Source organism: Lissotriton helveticus, chromosome 2_1 (assembly GCF_964261635.1).
Source record: "Lissotriton helveticus chromosome 2_1, aLisHel1.1, whole genome shotgun sequence".
NCBI lineage: Eukaryota > Metazoa > Chordata > Amphibia > Caudata > Salamandridae > Lissotriton > Lissotriton helveticus.
The window spans coordinates 825,042,103-825,061,235 of NC_136059.1; the positions used below are offsets into that span (position 1 = coordinate 825,042,103).

Below are 19,133 nucleotides of genomic sequence, written 5' to 3' on the forward strand. Positions count from 1 at the left end.
GAGTTGGGTTCCTTGAAGTAAGTGAGCGGTGTTGTGGGCGCTATCTGCCAGCACCAAACGGGCACATCAGGGGTCATGGATTTGAAAACACCACAGTGAAATAAAGTCCTTCCAGCACCCTCGTGAACCTTCCGCCCCCTCCCGCGTGCACGAGCTGACCCGCCGGTGACTCACGCGTTGCACACTTCCTGAACCTCGGCGGGTCACGCTCTGAGCCGAGACACGCGCCTTTATTCCCTCATTCTACCCGAGCTGCACGGTCTTCACAGCCGGGTGATTGATGCTGTAAGGACTTCCTCACGGTTAATGCCTTTGAGGGCCCCAACCAATCACTGCCACCTCTGGGGTGGGTAGTCACACTGGGCTGAACACGCCGCTCAGCTGCCTTGTTATATTGGTGACTCTTCTCTAGTTCAAGGCCTCTGTTTCTTTGCATGCACGAAGCAGACACTAGTATTTCTTTAGGCGTTTTTTAAAGAACCTTTTGTAGATGTATACAGTTTAAGTGCCAGGTCTTTCATAACGATACTTTATCCCATCTTGCCTTTGGGGATAGACGCTCCACTGTGGAGGTGCACGTGTGTTCTTTTACATCTAAACTACCGCATGGTGGACAGTTCTCAACAATCCCCATACAGAAAAGAGTACCTGCCCCGGCTGCCTTCATTCAGTAATTAAGTCAATCATTCATAGCACTGGGCTACCGCAGTGTGAAAGGAAGGCGCCTACCGTTCTTCTTACTGGAAAGGCTTCGATGCAGAGTGATCGGGAATCCTAGACAAGGATGCAGTGTTTTTAAAAGGAAAATTTGTGACCCCCACACGAAAGCCTACCAGAACGGCTGCGTACAACCTGCTTGTTGTGGCGCCATGCTTCCACCAACTGATAAACCCACCTCTGAGTCTAGTCTATTGATACCGGGGTGCTGGACTCCTCTCCGGCGGTAATTCTGAGCTGCACATGCACTACAGCCCTGTGAGGTGCCTAGTATATGGCTGCCAATCCTCTGAGGTCATCTCATTGACACGCACCCTATACACACATGGTTCCCTCCCCCTCTCTGCAAGGATTAGCTTCCCTCTTAACTCCTTCTGCGCCACGGGTGCTCTTCTCAAACATTCCCAGAGAACCAAAACACAAGCTTTGGCAATAGGTCTGGGGGTTGTAGCTTGTTTTATTAGCAGGTGAAGGGCTAGGAATCAAGCCTGTTTGCTGGACTATGTCTTTTTAAATAGACGTGATTTATGTAGCCACCATAACCCAATGACGATCTTTACTTATATATTTTTCAGTGCCTATCTGGCCCTGTTGGGAAACTGACCTTGTCTCTTTGTATCTATGACAGTGATGCAGTGAGTGGTCAAGCTGTGTCCATGAAACGCAAGGATGGTTTGTCCTCCTGCCTTTTGGCCATTGATTTATTAATTAATTGTAACTTCTACAAAATGAACCTGATATGATTCTGGCTCAGTCCTTCTCATTTACTGACCCTGACCTAAATCTTAAGTACAACCCCTTCACCTATTTTTTAAGTGTGAAATCTAAAAGTGGTAATGAATATAAAGCTGTTTTGATACCACACATTTCTTTTGTGGTGAACGCCAGCTTTAACCACCTATTCATCAACAAAGCACTCTTTGTGTGTTTTTTTGTAATTTCCATAGAGAACAAGCTGTCATGTGTCCGGCACTGTCAGGATTAGAGTGTGTTGTCTCCAGATCTATGATCTATCTTCCCAGACACTGCAGTAGCTCCAGAACCAGGCTGTTTACACAGTGTCATATCATGCGCTGTCAACTATTCATGAACTCCCCTAGCAAATGGTATAATATTTAGTACTTTTTCTGTCCCGTTTTTAATGAACAAACTTCGGTTCGACAGAAAGTTATTTGCAAATAAGTTCAAATACATATTTGTAAAGTAATAGAAACAAGCATTGCCCTAGCCAATAGGTCTCGCCTTGGGGACCTTATAAGTGTTTAACCAAGCAACAGTTGATGTTGTTGCACCAAGGATATTGTGCTGCATAACTAAATACTTATAAAGCCTAAAAGCGAGACCTATTGGCCAATGCTTATTTTATTTTGTCTCCGATATTCACGAATTCGTAGCGAAGTTACACAGGGGCCACTCTGAAAGTTGCGGCGAATTTGCTAACATAGCAAGTGGGTGGAAAAAAAGTGGTTTTCAACATATTATGCACAGAAGGAGTTCCCCAAAGACCCCTATCTTCCTCTCATGAAGTTAGTGCACCTCTAACGTGTCCCCTTATGCCACTTTATGACATTTCATTTAAGCCCTGGGAACTGTTCCAATGGGGTAAAATGGCGGCCGCACCTCTCTGCTCATGTTGCTGCCAACCAATCACTGCATTCCTGTTGGCATGCGCATTCGCTATGTGCCGTGAATTATTCACGGCCACAGATATCCAATGTGGATTTCCTTTTTTTTCTCCACAACTACTGAACGAATTTACATTGAATAACTGAAAGCGTGATCTCCAAACCAAAAGCTACCTTTCTGTCAAATTTGGTGTTATTCCGTGACATCACACATTCCATCACTCCCTGAGCAGGCCTAGGGGGTCATGGTGTTTCTACTCTGCCCCTTTTCTAGATTTTTTACCTTATTTCTTGTGACTCTGTTAAACATGGTCACAGGATGGCTGCCAACACTTCCTAGTTTGAAGTGCTGGCAGCCAATCAGATATCAGCCATGAGATCGGGAGGGTTTGCGGATCCTCCCTGGCCATATTTGTATATCTGAGAATTGTTTACATTTCTTAGGAAGTACTGAATGGATTTACACCATTTAACAAAAAGAGTGCTTTCTGAATGACAAGCTACCTTTTTGCCAGATTAATTCCAATCAGCAACTCGAGCTGTAGTCTTATCTTAAGTTTCCTATGGAATTTAACATGGAGAAAACATGTTTGGGACCCTCCTTTTCTCTGCCCCCGGCTGACCAATCACCCCAAAACTTTCAACACAACAGCTGAAGTGACTGGGCTATTAGTTTTGAAAATGTCGCAAAGATTCGCCAAAGGGCGCCAAAGATATTGGCAACTCGCCTGTGGTCCCTCCCCCTCCCTGAACCCCCCTGAAAACGTGCCTTCTGGCACGCTCTCGGTTGGGGGATGAAGTCCTCTTCGCTGGTGAGTGTCCTTAGGGTCCAACTAGCCCACCAGGTACCTCCAGTAACCCCCACACAGTGGGATTGCTGAATGGTCCGAGGCCACACCCCTTTTTACAACACTCTGCAAACGAGTTTCTTGACACACTGCTGGTGGGGTCCCTTTGTGTCCTGAGGACTTCAGAACTAAAGAGTAATTCATCCCCCAAGCAGCAGTGCACCAGGAATCGTGTTTGTAGAGTGGTGTAGAAAGGGGGTGTGGCCTCTGACCACTCTCAGCAATCCAGCTGTGTGGGGCTTACTAGAGGTAACGGGTAGGCTAGTTGGCCCCTAAGGACCGCCAGCAGTGAAGAGGACTTCAGTCTCCATCCAAAAGCGCGACAGGGAGAGCGTTTGCAGAGTGGTGGGCAAATGGGGCGTGGCCTGCTATGAGAACTTAGCAATCCTGCTGTGTGGGACTTACTGGAGGTAATAAGATGAATAGTTGGTTCACAAGGATGTCCTTGGGGGCCAACTACCCCTCTTACTACCTCCAGTAAGTCCCACACAGCAGGATTGCTAAGAGGTCTTCAGAGGCCACGCCCCCTTTCTCCACCACTCTGCAAACTCGCATCCTGGCACACTACTGGTTGGGGGATGAAGTACACTTTACTCCTGAGGGACTTTGGCGGCCAAGACGCCCTCCTGGTACCTCCTGTAAGTCCTACGCAGCAGAATTCCTGAGCGCTGGTCAGCGGCCCAGCCCCCCTTCTCCACCGCGCTGAAAACGTGACTACTAGTTAAAGAAGCATTTGCAATGTACGAGGTCTCGCATTTGCGAGAGTTGGAGCTATTGGCGCAAACGTAAAAGTTTTTTACTAATGTTTTTTGTAGTGGAGTGGATGTACATGGTCTCTAGTTAAATTATGTGATATGTTGTGCAGTGAAATTATGTGTATAGAAAGTATGCGGTGTTTAGTGTATAAGAATTATTTCGCGTGGGATTATGTGTTAAGGAGAGTAATTATGTGGTATGGTAGTCGCTGTTCTGGAGTGGTAACCTCAGGTTTAGTCTTCCTTATTTCCGTAGAAGGTAAACTAGAAACTCAATGAGACAAAAAAAAAACTGAACCACTGAGAAGCACTTCTGGACCTAGTCAGAGGTATGAGCAGGGCCACTTGAACAATGCGACTGTTCAGCTTCCCCGATTTTCGCACAATTATACATTTTACGCATATGCCACATAATCCGTCATCTGCTGCATAATCTGCAGTTTTGAACAAAAAAAACTTGTTTCTAGCTCCAACGTTACCAAAAATGCAGCGACAAGCTCGGTGGAAGGCCTTTTGCAAACCGGGAATGGTCACATGCTATTTATTGCTAAATGTGGGTGTTAAATTGGTACTAATGGTGCGCACCACTCTTGCTTTTTACTGTGCCTCTCTTGCCTCTTTCTGCATTTCTCTTGCCTCTTTCTGCATTTCTCTTGCGTCTTTCTGCACCTTTCTTCCTTTCCACACTTCTCTTGCCTCTTTCTGCACATCTCTTCCACTTTATGCACCTTCCTTCTTTTTGCACCTCTTTTGCGTTTCTGCACCTCTCTTGCTTTTTTCTTCTGCACCTCTCTTGCCTCTTTCTGTACTTCTCTTGCCTCTTTCTGCACTTCTCTTGTCTGTGTCTGCACCTCTCTTGCTTCTTTCTGTACCCCTTTTGCCTCTTTCTATAACCCTTTTGCCTCTTTCTGCACCTCTTGCTTCACTTATGTTGCTTTTTCCCGCACTTCTCTTGCTTCTTTCTGCACCTCTATTGCTCCTTTCTACACCCCTCTTGCTTCTTTGTGCACCCTTCTTCCTTCTTGCTGCACCTCTCTTGGCTCTTTCTGCACCTCTCACCTCTTTCTGCACCTCTCTTGCCTCTTTCTACACCTCTCTTCCTTCTTTCTGCAGTTCTCTTGCCTCTTTTCCCACTTCTCTTCTTTTTTACTGCACCTGTCTTGTTTTCTTTCTGAAACTTGTCTCTTTCATCACTTGTCTTGCTTCTTTCTACATATCGGTTGCTTTTTTCTGCAGTTCTCTTGTCTCTTTCTGCACCCCTCTTGCTTCTTTCTGTTCTACTGTTGTCTCTTTCTGCATTGCTCTTGCTTCTTTCTGCTTCTCTCTTGTACATTTCTGTACTCCTCTTGCCTCTTTCTGTCTCCCTCTCCCCTCTTTCTGCACTTCTCTTGCCTCTGGCTGTGCCCATGTTCCCACTTTCTGCTCCTCTTTTGCCTGTTTCTGTAACTCTCTTGCCTCTTTCTGCAACTCTCTTGCCTCTTTCTGCAGTTCTCTTGCCACCTCTTGCACCACTGTTGCTTCTTTCTCTACCTTCTTTATGTACTTACCTCTTTCTGCACACTTTGTCCCTTATTGTGTACTTCGCTTGCCTCTTTCTGCACTTCTCTTGCCTGTTTCGGCACCTCTCTTGCCTGTTTCTGCACCTCTGTTGCTTCTTTCTGCATTTTTCTTTCCTATTTCTGTAACCCTTTTGCCTCTTTCTGCATTGCTCTTGCTTCTTTCTGCTTCTCTCTTGCAAATGTTTGCACCACTCTTGCCTCTTCTAATTGATTATTGATGCAAACATTATCATCATGCACATTTGTGTATTAAGGTGGATTGTGGGATTTTGCTTTAAACGTTGTATTGCACACATTCATGCAATTCATATAAATGTTTCATTGTCTGATATACATACTGACGTCAAAACGTGATACAGTATAAAAATAGGTATTAAGATCACTATCCTCTAATGGCCAATTTAAGTAAGGTGTTATGTGCATTTAATGATGGCTTATTGATATCAGGAGCTTATATTTGCATAACCACACTTGTGTATTTGGATGGAATATTCACTATAATGAGGCTTGGTTTCCACAAAAGAACTATGTATTCTCTAATACATAATAGAAATGTGAGCAGCAATAAGTATCCATTAATGCCTAAAATGCAATGTGTTATGTAGACTGCTTACACTTTGAGTCAATAAGAATACAACGAATACTATAAGTTGTTTGATTCAAAGTAGCAGTGATCTTGCATTACTGTTTTTCATCTAGTCTACAATGTAATCTGCTATTTGCAGCAATCTGCATTGAAGATACATCAAGTGCAATATGCTGTGAAAAATGCTTGAGAGCTTGATTAATTAAACACGTAATTAACTCTATATATTATTCAATAGGAAGCTGGAATAAGCATCCTAGGCCAGTAATTATTGTAATCAAAAATAGCAGAACAATGTAATTCTATGTAAGAAAGCTATCAACCCTTTTTAAAAAAACAATGTTAGAAAGTGCAAGCAATCTAAAGTGCATACTTTGTAATACTTATACTGACTATTCAGAAAGTGCAAACTTTGGATAAAATTGCCATATATGTTTTAACTATTTTCATATCCTCTCCCAAGTAGGGAATCAAATCATCTATAATTTCCATTTAAAAAGTAACACACTATGAAATATTCATTCAGTTTCAACATTCTGTTCTTAGTGAGGGGATTATAGTTTGTAGGAATATTGTCACCTCCATTACAATTGCCCAAGAAATTCTGCATCCAAGTTATGCCCAGTGGCGACTGGCAACATTAAAATATGGTGGGCCGCGATGTCCAATAAACTTACCATATGTTGCACCGCACTTGATGGCCCCCGTCCGGTGTGCCTCTCCTCAGGATTGGGATCCTGAAGTCCACGAACAGGAAAAGGAAGGACTCCCTTTCTGCTTGTGGCATGCAAATCCAACCAAGCCTAGACCTGCTCTCATGCAGTTTTAAGCATGAGAGCAGCTCCACGATTGGTTGGATCAGGCTAAACCAGTGCTCAATTTTAGGTTAGGGGCCTGTGCCAGCAATCCCTAGGCTGTTTCACAGCCCTTGGGTTGCTGGGTCTACAGTGCGCAAGTCGGATAGGATGGCTGTAGACATTCGGCCAATCTGACATGTGCATTGTAGACCAGTGCAGTTATTCATCATTTCCATGACTCAGCCCCGCCCCACCCTCGCGCTGTACACAGTACGAGCGTGGCAAGAAAAAAATGCCATTGATATGCCATTTTATTTATTTGTATATGTCTGCTGCACTCGCAGCAGGCTGAGTGACGCTTCTCTGCCATGTAGGAAGAGTCTCCTCTGGCTTATGTCCGCATTGGTCTCGTACACAACAGCAAGATAACTTTTTATTCATTTCTCAGTAGTTCTCAATCAACACCTCTGGGATTGTACTTGATGTGCTTGATTTCATAATATCCAAATCCATGATGTAGATCCTAGAAATGTTTTGCCATGGGGTAGCTCCTGTCATGATTTTTAAGTGCTTTGAGATGTTACAGAACTATCAATTTGTTTTTGTTGTGGTGCTAGCACTATATTTCTAACTGCAGGCACATTCCAGAACATACATTATAAATTCAGAATTGCGCACTGTCCTTATTTCAATAACTTGTGTTTTTCCCTGAAAGGTTTTATATTCCTTCTTATTGATGCTATATGCACATACTTTGCATTGTCCACATTTCCATAATCCTTGTATATCCTTTGCAAGCCAAGCCAAAACGTTCTATTGGTTGTGGATAACCACTGCTTGAAGGTCTCCTAATTATCTTGTTTTCTGATATGTAACTTTGAGACAGGACCTAATCTACTTTTTAAGATGTTCACCATGCTGTAAAATATTGCATGTTTTCTCTGAATGTTTTTCTGTGTATGCTGCTCATTATTGAATTCCATGGAAAATCCAATCTGTGATTCCTCATGATCTGGTTGCTCATTTTTCCTCTGTTGCTTACTATTGCATCTTCATGCAGCAGATGTTCTCTGTTTTGTTTTCTTGTAATATTTTGCAAGGTGGCCTGTGAGGATGAAGTAATGGTAATGACAAATAAGTATTCCATCAAAGTCATTGCCAGATCCTACATGCTCTTATTAGTTGGTTGTACGGAATGCTCCTCTTCAGTGGCTTGGGATGGCCTCTGTTTGTGTGTGCGTTTAAACAACAAGGGGACCCTAAGGATTCGGCCATGGACCTTGGGAGTAATACTTTATCAACAACAGTGGTCCATTGCAAAAAGTAAGTTTGAAAAGAAACAATAAAATATAGACAGAATCGTAGCTATATTTGATTTTAAGACCAGCCCAGCCGGGCTAGGGTATGAATGTATTTATATAAAATAAATTTACAAGAATTTTAAACAATATTACAAAGTGGGGCACAAGCCTGTGGCCCACCGTTCACACTAAGACATATACATGATGCTATTTAAACTCCCTCAAATCTTCAGGGCCAAAATGGGAGGAAGCTCCTTTAGGTACTTGGCCTCCAAACACTGGAATGCGCTCCCGCTCCACTTGCGGATGGAACCTTCTGAACTGAGATTTCGGGGAAAATTGAAAACTTTTCTGTTCCCCAACATGTAACTTCTCCTGAGCTTATTTTCTACAGCTGCCTTTGGATCTCTGTATTATATCAGCAGTTAGCGCGGGGACACACAGTTTTGTGTAGCCAGGCGCTTTACAAATGATTTTTTATTTTTTTAATTTTTTTATTATTATACATAAAAACAAAACACAAGGGGCTTTTTTAGGCAAAAAGCGGTTGGTTTGTAACACTTCCAATTCAATTCTGGCGAAGTATTACAAGACAGTAAACCATAACTCCTTTACATTCCTATTACCATCTTTTGTATAGTATGAGGTGTTAAAAAGGGTGTCTACGGCGTTTAGATTCGCTTTTTAAATCGTGCGAATCATCATCATGACATGAGGTTATGCCTAAAGATAGAAAACACACAAAAGAGCAGAACAGGTCTGGAGATGGTATGCACCTATACCTGTGACTATGAAACAGTGGGATGTGTAAGTGAGCCAATGCTGTTGAAAAATATTGGTAACACAAAACTAGAATAGTTCCCATCAGACCACCCTCGTGGTGGAGTTAGCGTCACGTGGGAATTGCTGATCAATCCATACCACGTCCGACCATATAGTGCCGGTGTGGAAAATGGATGTCAGAAATCTAGCCATGATGTTTACCATAGAGTGGACTAGATAATATGCAGTGCTCAAGTGATGGTGATAGATAAAATTGACTACACTGATTCTGGAAGAGCGTACATAAAGAAATCTGTGTGTCAAAGGTTAAAAACACGCCTGGTAGAAAGGCTACCATGTGGCGCTGTGCAGACGGTCGACATGTTTCAGCCAATGGGACATTGCCCCGGCTTTCTTCAGGACCTAAGATGTAAAGCAGCTACTGCAACCATAACTACAAGTGATGTGAAAATTGAAAAAATAACAAGTTTCCTAATAGACAGATACATATCTACCAGGAACTTAAATGCTTAGACGTCCACTGGCGGGGGAGAAGTTTGTCTTCTTCCTATCAACAAACAAAAATTATTGTAAAACAACACTAAATTACACAAACATATCCACTTGAATACAGAGAGACAGTACAGAACGAGCACACCTGCATGAATACTTGACATTCTGCATATATGGAAAAAAGCATAATAGCTTGATCACCTAGAGGCATTTCCTCCCAGTGATACTCACCCAGCCTTGTGTGGGTGAAGACCTCACCTCACCCGGCGACCGCTCGGGAGTATGAGGCCCCGCTCTGTGGTGTAGAAAAGGGACATAGTCAGCACACTACTCTACTATGCCCAAGCCAATTGCTCTACACACATAACCCAACGAACGTGTGATAGGTGCCCAACTGTCAAACCAAGCCAAAGCCCCCACATAACATCCCATATGACACATCCAATGCGACATACCTCATGTCACAGGACATAATCTGGACCTATAAGGATTTATTGACAATACCTTAGCTCCTCATTCAATTGCATAAACTAGACGCTTATTGTGAAACTCAATCTAAATGACATAAGTGGGAGGAGCTAATAGGTATTGTCAATAAATCCTTATAGGTCCGGATTATGTCTTGTGACATGAGGTATGTCGCATTGGATGTGTCATATGGGATGTTATGTGGGGGCTTTGTGTGTAGAGCAATTGGCTTGGGCATAGTAGAGTAGTGTGCTGACTATGTCCCTTTTCTACACCACAGAGCGGGGCCTCATACTCCCGAGCGGTCGCCGGGTGAGGTGAGGTCTTCACCCACACAAGGCTGGGTGAGTATCACTGGGAGGAAATGCCTCTAGGTGATCAAGCTATTATGCTTTTTTCCATTAATGCAGAATGTCAAGTATTCATGCAGGTGTGCTCGTTCTGTACTGTCTCTCTGTATTCAAGTGGATATGTTTGTGTAATTTAGTGTTGTTTTACAATAATTTTTGTTTGTTGATAGGAAGAAGACAAACTTCTCCCCCGCCAGTGGACGTCTAAGCATTTAAGTTCCTGGTAGATATGTATCTGTCTCTTAGGAAACTTGATATTTTTTCAATTTTCACATCACTTGTAGTTATGGTTGCAGTAGCTGCTTTACATCTTAGGTCCTGAAGAAAGCCGGGGCAATGTCCCATTGGCTGAAACATGTCGACCGTCTGCACAGCGCCACATGGTAGCCTTTCTACCAGGCGTGTTTTTAACCTTTGACACACAGATTTCTTTATGTACGCTCTTCCAGAATCAGTGTAGTCAATTTTATCTATCACCATCACTTGAGCACTGCATATTATCTAGTCCACTCTATGGTAAACATCATGGCTAGATTTCTGACATCCATTTTCCACACCGGCACTATATGGTCGGACGTGGTATGGATTGATCAGCAATTCCCACGTGACGCTAACTCCACCACGAGGGTGGTCTGATGGGAACTATTCTAGTTTTGTGTTACCAATATTTTTCAACAGCATTGGCTCACTTACACATCCCACTGTTTCATAGTCACAGGTATAGGTGCATACCATCTCCAGACCTGTTCTGCTCTTTTGTGTGTTTTCTACATTGATAACAGGGGAGTGAGCAGACAGGTCGTTAAATATTCCCCTTGACCCTCCACACACCGTTTGTATTTATATGCCTAAAGATAGCCTTAATAGCCACGGTTAGGGACCAATATCGTCCACGTCGTGACCTTCGGTGTGAAGAATGGTCTGTACCTAGATAGGTACGGATCCTAATGTTAATAAGGTCTTGTATCCTCTTGATAACCGATATTTGGAGTATGAGCTCTTCCCAATGACCGTCACGCTCGATGGCAGAGAGGTGTAATATTGTTTAAAATTCTTGTAAATGTATTTTATATAAATACATTCAGACCCTAGCCCGGCTGGGCTGGTCTTAAAATCAAATATAGCTACGATTGTGTCTATATTTTATTGTTTCTTTTCAAACTTACTTTTTGCAATGGACCACTGTTGTTGATAAAATCTGTTTGTGTGTAGCAATGGCTTGCTTGTTGCTTTTCTATAAAATCTTTATAAATTTTTCATCTTTAATAAACAGTGCCACATCCTTAAAGTCCATGTTAATCGTGCTGCAATTATGTGTGAATTTAATGTTGAATATGTTACTACTGAAATTGCTGATGTATTCCTTCAAGAGTTATTCATCCCCATCGAGGAATAAATACTCAAAAAGGCATACCCACAACTTAATTTATCCATATATTTGTCATGTTTGTTCACCCAGGCGGCCACCTTTTTCCACCATACAATAAAGAGGTTTGAATATGTTGGGGTGAAGGAGGCCCCCATTGCTGTAACTTGTTTTTGCAAAAAATAAAATGTGATTAAAGAGAAGGATATTGTGGGTCACTCAGTAGCTTAACATACTTACAATCATGTATGTATTCTGCGGGTAATCAGTGGGTCTTGCTCTGAGGAAATACATACACACTTCTATTCCTTGATTATGGTTAACCGATGTATACAAGGATACAACATCCAGAGTCTCCATGGTGGTATTAATTTCTTAATATATTTTCATTGCGTGGAGTTCTAACTTGTACCCTCTGTTGGTTTCTGTTATCTATCACTGACTCCTGAAACATATCAAAGTTCTTTCCAGCAGGTAAATGCAGACAGGATTTTCTTTTTGTTTGCATCCACTAGACATGGATACATCCGTTCTAAAGCTCATTCTGTCAAAATCATCAATTTCATTAACATATTTCATCCTGAAAGAGCCTTTCTCCAGATGTAGGTGTGTGTGTATATATATATATATTTCAAATAAAAGAGGCCACACTCTGGAATCTGATTTTCAAGTTTAATTACACTTGTAATGCTTCCCCAACGTGTTTCAGCCTCGCAAAGGCCCTTGTCACGGTTAGTGAGTCCTTTTTCTATTGCACTATATGTACACATACCACATTGGCCTTTTATGTGGCATTGTGAGTAATGTAGTGCAACTTCTCTTTACAACGTTATTTATAAAAATTAGAGATGTTGACTGTTGTTAGTGTACAAGTTTGGCAATATGTTAGTACAACCAGGATCGTGAGCAGTATAGTACTATGCATAATTTTCCCATTTTGCAAATCATCCGCTTATCATTAAGCTGCCGTCATGCTGTTCACTTAGACATTCTTGACATTTCCAATAATATATTTCTTACCGAAAATTCACAAGACTTTGGAGAATCCTCCTGGCAGACCGATTGTGTCCTCATGCGATTATTTGCATGAGAATGTATTGAAATATGTTGATCAATATTTGGTGCCAATAGCACAAAGCCTAAGTTCATATATTAGAGACACAGGGGATTTCCTGAGAACATTTACAGGGTTGGAACACAAACTACATATTGGCTATTATAGGCCAGTTTCCCTGTATACATCAATCCAACATGACATTGGTCTAAAAGCATGTAAATGCTTTTTGAGGCAAATAGGAATATCAGAATTGGAACACACACAAATGTTTTTGTCAATGATAGAAACTTGTAAACAACAAAAAACCCTGTCCTTCGGACGTAAGTTATATCAGTAATTTTATAACAGACCAGTCATGTAATCCTGATCACTGTTACTCTCCTCTGTATACCGTATTTTTCTTCGGGGGTATTAACTGTAATACGCCCAATGTTATTTGAAAAGTTAAAAAGAAAACCTATTGGCCAACGGGTCTTGACAGTCACATAAAACAACAAACAGCTGTCTGAGACCTTGATCAATACCAAGTATCCACCACATAAGATTGAAAACAGACAGAGTTCTACACAAAAATATGTGAAGAACTGAATGACACCTACCAGGAGCACCACCCTCGGGGCAACTGGCACGTAATCTCCAGACTAGGCCCCTTTCTCATCACTGGTGGTCATTCAGTTCAAAAGAAGAGTGTGTCCAAAGCAACAAACCAAAAAGTGCAAGAAAAAGTGGATGCACATTCAATCTGCAAGTGACAAACAAAAGTGCTTAAAATTAGCAGGCACACCTCTCCGCAAATTTATTCATAGAAATTGGGTGTGCACTGTTGAATTAAAAAGGCTGGTAGCTATTCTCGCATACCATTACCTATTGAACTTTTGTTTGTCAAAAGGGAAACATGTATGAAGAAATACTGCATTTCTAAGGAACTGTCCGGAGGTAATTGCTGAGTACTTACCGATACTACGCTATGAAAAAATGAATTATAAGAACATTGCTGTCACCTTAAGTTTGAACTGTTGGGCACCAGTCCCTTCTCGATGTTTAGAGTTACGTTTATTTTAAAAAGCTAACGAACCCATCCCCTGTGAAACTGCATATGATTAAGCCTCATGGAGGCGAAACGCGTCATGCAATGCTGTCTCCATTAAAGAAACTGAAAACAGCACAATTGGAGTGGCCGTCATTGAGTTACTTACTGTAACTTACAGGTGGTGATTTGTAAGGTGTCTGACACACCTTGGAAGGACGGGCCCGACTTGCTTGGTGGAGGCGCTTTCCCGGTCAGGATCGTGAGACATTGGAGAGAATCCAGTTTAAAAGAGCCCGCCGGCTGTGAAATGTAATTCTACTACAGAAAGATGGAAGTGGCCTCGGTGAGGGGCCCGCCTCGACTGCAGAGACGAACACAATGCAGCCAGAGTCAGCGAAGGAGACTGTCTCCAAGCTCTTCGTGCTGGAAGGTGTTCTCTGGATGACGAATGTAAAAGAACATATCGTGGATGGTAGCGAGATACCCTTCGGAACATATCGCTGCCGGGAAATGCAAGCCACACTTGGAATTGTTCCTTCTAAAGGCATTTTGTATAAGGCTGTCAACTGACCCGAAGGAGAAATCTTGCCAAAGACTACATTGGGGGACATTACTCACGAAGAGACAGTAATGGTGCATTCTGGCCACTGTGGTTCAATGGACACAGGGAGGAAGCAGTAATGGATAGTGTCGGGAAACATGTATGAAGAAATACTGCATTTCTAAGGAACTGTCCGGAGGTAATTGCTGAGTGCTTCCCGATACTACGCTATGAAAAAATTAATTATAAGAACATTGCTGTCACCTTAAGTTTGAACTGTTGGCACTAGTCCCTTCTCGATGTTTAGAGTTAAGTTTATTTTAAAAAGCTAACGAACCCATCCCCTGTGAAACTGCATATGATTAAGCCTCATGGAGGTGAAACGCGTCATGCAATGCTGTCTCCATTAAAGAAACTGAAAACAGCACAATTGGAGTGGCCGTCATTGAGTTACTTACCATAACTTACAGGTGGTGATATATATATATATATATATATATATATATATATATATCAGTATTAACTCCGTCAACACACCCTATTTTTTTCCATATATATATATATGCCCACCCAAACATAAGAAAAATCCAGTTTCTGAAATAGTAAGTAGTATTTAACACATACATGCATATATACTTGCATAAATATACACATAGAGGGATGGAAATGATACCAACTTAGCTGGGATGTAAGAGTCGCAGGAGGAAAAACATAATGATGTGAAGGTAATCACAATGTGATTACTAAAATTTAATTTACTCTTGTTGCGATGATTTTGATGATATCAAGTTCTTCTGGGTGAAGACTGAGTTTCTTCTGCAAGACGCTTTGGAAAATGAATAAGTTGAGGTACATGTTGTCACATAGAAGAGAGGTACACGCTGTCACGTAGAAGATTCAGCATATTCCTAGACAAACATGCCGAAGACATGTCAGAATGATTGGGTATTTTCAAATTAATGACCTTTGTTCTGTGTGTGGATAATTTCTAGAACAAACTAATTAAAGCGCTGTTTATTTAAATATTTTCTATACTAGGTATGCTTAGAAAAACTGCAAGATGTCCAGCTGGCCCTTGTAATCTCTCGACTCTATGAATCAGAATTTGAAATGTCTGCTACTTATAAATCTATACTACAGAAAAGCATTTTGGGAATTAGGCCTCCTGGTGAAGAGCTAGGGTCATCAAAGATTCATTCAGACCCTTTTGTTCGTAGTATGGCTTACTGGATTTTGGAGGAATATAGCAAGTCTCTTGATACTCTGCTACAGCAGCCTACGAATGACAGAGGTGAGTATATGGTGTCATTTCACCATGCATTAATTATGATTTAATAGTCGATGCTCTCCATTTTTTTGTTGGTGTTGGATGTGATAAAAATGGATAATCTCAGAATGTATAATTCACTGAACTAAAGTCACAAATGTTTTCCACCTACCTCAAGTACACGTGGAACAGTTGCTATTAATGTTTGTATTCTGATATAAAGAATTTAATGTGACATCAAGTTTATAATGCATGTAGTTCATTATATTGTGAATTTGTGTTGTAATTAACTTTTGCATTGTTTGACTTCGAGGTGTTACAATTTTTGTGCAATTCTGTTGCTAATGGCACTTGTATCCGATTTGCACAAATGTAGTCTGATGACTTGCTCTGCTTGGCTGTTAAAGCATACATCACTCGTTATATTGGCTCTAATAAGACATCTCACCTTATAAGTGCTTTTTATCTACTTGGAAATGTTTTAATTTGACCTAGAATTCGAATATTGTTTCACTACCAAATCTCCATCTCTACAGTTTGAATTTGTTCTGACATATTTTTAATAGTTTTTATTTGGACATCTGCTTACTGGTGGACAAAGTTTGTTCTGTACATCATAGATTTAAAATCACAATAAAATGTTGCCGATCTATAGACTTTAACTGTGTATCTCAGTCAGGGTCTATAACCTTTTCACTTCAGCTAGTATGTTTTTGAATTGCAGATTCTTTACATTAGTTGGTATTGCTAGGGGGAAAACTTCTCACACAGTAGCTCAAGGATTCTAAATTATGAGATTTTCATTGATGGCCACCACAAGTGATTAATATTATATTAATTGCATTATAGCAAGTTATAATCTTTTAATCTCTCTTTACAAAAAGCAGTGTTCATTATATGCCCATCTATATGCTATATATATATATATATTCACTGAAAAAACCATAGGTTATAGACCATATATAGTTAGGAATTAGCATTTACAAAACCTTGAAAATTCACTGAAAAAACCATAGGTTATAGACCATATATAGTTAGGAATTAGCATTTAAAAAACCTTATTTTACTCACACAAAACCATTGAAATTCCATATATAGTTAGTTGCACTAACTATATATCGCGCACCTGCAATCCACTGCTGATCATGTCACATATTACATCATTCATGACATGGTCCGTGACATCACTGATGACATCACTGATGACATCTCAAATGACATCACTGATGACATCACTGATGACATCTCAAATGACATCACTGATGAGATCACTGATGACATCATCCAGTGACTGTGTGTTTCTGTAAAGTTTAAATATGTTTTACATATTGAAGAATGAGTAGATGTTTATATCCAGGGAAAGGCTAACCCTTAAAAGGCCGTGGTACAAACTTACGCTGGAAGAGTTCTACGGTATATTAGAGCGGAAACCTCTAAACAATCTCACCAATGTGGAACAAGGCTACCAACAGTTTTGCCTGTGGATAACTGACGCCTTGGACTCTCTGATACCTTTACGATGGGCGAAAGGCCGGACAAAAGTACCTAGCCCCTGGTATAACGAGTCTCTGGCAGAATTGAAAAGATCCTGCCGTAAGACAGAGAGGGAATGGAGACGATCATATGACCCGGCCCTGAAAATCCGGTATTTCACTGAGTTGAAATTTTATCACAGAGCTATATGCAGAGCTAGAGCTGCATTTTATGCCCAGGAATTTGCCACCAGTACCAACCGCTCAAAACTGATTTTTAAGGTACTGAAGGACCTAATGAAAAATAGATCCTCATCAGAGGCGATTTGCACAGACTCACACTGTGATAAATTGGCCTCTTTTTTTGTGGAGAAAGTGGAAAAAATATATCACGGGTTCGACACACTCCACCAGGATCGAGAAGCCACTGTCTCTGATACATTGGATCATGAGCCTCTGGCTATCTTACCTGAATTGTCGGTTGAGGCCTTTGACAGACTCAGCCTCAAGGTCAAATCAGGTTCCCCGGCGGACCCGCTGAAGCCTGCCTTCATTAATACACTCTCCCCGCTGTGTCGTAACCCCATACTGGATCTCATTAATATGTCCCTGTCTTCTGGAACTGTACCCGCGGCCTGGAAGCAGGCAGTGGTTACCCCCATATTAAAAAAAGCAAATTCTGACCCCCGACTGCCAGAAAATTACCGACCTATCTCCCTGTTGCCGTGGATTGCCAAGGTAACAGAAGCGCATGTCAACTCGGTTCTGTCCGAGCATCTGGCTTGCAACCAGATCTTGGACCCCAGCCAGAATGGATTTCGGTCAGGACACAGTACCGAGACGGCACTACTTTACATCTTGGAACATCTTCGCCAGGTACTTGACTTGGGTCATACTGCAGCGCTTATATTATTAGATTTAAGCGCTGCTTTCGACACTGTGTCCCACCAAATACTTATCCAGCGCTTACAGGAGGCGGGAGTGACGGATGTCGCTCTCCAATGGTTCCGGTCCTTTCTGGCTGATCGTACTTTTAAAGTGGCTATACCACCTGGCCAATCCACTACTTACCCCCTGAAGACGGGGGTTCCACAGGGATCTTCATTGAGCCCGACTATATTCAACCTCTATGTGAAACCGTTGGCTGGTGTCGTCAAACAGTGGGGTCTTACGATGGCCTCATATGCGGACGACACACAGCTAGCGGTGACACTTAGCGGAGACCCCGAGGTAGCAGCTCCGAGATTCCGTGCGGGTCTCTTGGCAGTAGCCAGCTGGCTTCGCACCAACTGCCTCCAGTTGAATGCCACCAAAACGGAGGTATTGGTTCTTGGGAAGCACGCTGAGCTATGGGGTAATCAGTGGTGGCCGTCAGAGCTTGGTGTCACACCTATTCCAGTGGCTGGAGTGAGAAATCTAGGAGTCTGGGTGGACTCTGCGCTCTCCTTCAAGGACCACACCATGAAGGTGGCTGCCACATGTTACGGAATACTGCGTGGTATTAGGCCAGTCTTGAAGTACTTTGATCCCCCTACCAGACAGCTTGTAGTTCAGGCCTCAATACTATCTAGGCTGGACTACGGTAGCTCACTGTTGTTAGGGGTGAATCAAGCGGAGGCCTCTAGGCTCCAAAGAGTACAAAATGCCGCGGCACGAGCCATTGTGGGCCTTCCCAGACACTGTTCAGTGTCGGGTACCATCACGGCCTTGCATTGGCTCCCGGTCAGACAGCGAATCATGTTCAAGGCGCTGTGTCTGGCCTTCAAAATTTTGAAAACTTCTTCGCCACCGGCACTTGTTACTCTACTTACGCCCTATGTGCCGTCGAGATCTTTAAGATCGGAGGGTCTTCATCTGGCTGTCTGTCCACGCTTCAGGTTGAGCAGGATGGGTGGCCGTTCTTTTAGGGTTCTAGCGGCTGGCCTATGGAACTCGCTACCAGTTCACATTCGAGCTCTTGAGGATATGTTCGCCTTCAGGCAGGCCATTAAAACTTTCCTCTTTCCAGTTTCTGGCTAATCTTTTTAGTGTGTTATGTTATAGCATCTGTCAAAGCGCCAGGACGCCCCTTTGCTGGGGCAGCTGTGCGCTCTAGAAATTCTAATAACATAACATAACA

At 42.2% G+C, this 19,133-nt stretch overlaps 1 protein-coding gene across 4 annotated transcripts in view; it reads left to right on the forward strand.

The window, feature by feature from the left end:
* The window catches only part of DMXL1 (Dmx like 1), a 2,287,446-nt gene that overhangs the window by 1,095,923 nt on the left and 1,172,390 nt on the right, over window positions 1–19,133 (forward strand). For all 4 annotated transcript variants that reach the window (XM_078675553.1, XM_078675555.1, XM_078675552.1 and 1 more), the window contains one exon: window positions 15,314–15,566. In XM_078675553.1, coding sequence (XP_078531679.1) covers window positions 15,314–15,566 — 253 coding nt within the window. The remainder of the gene's footprint in view (window positions 1–15,313; window positions 15,567–19,133) is intronic.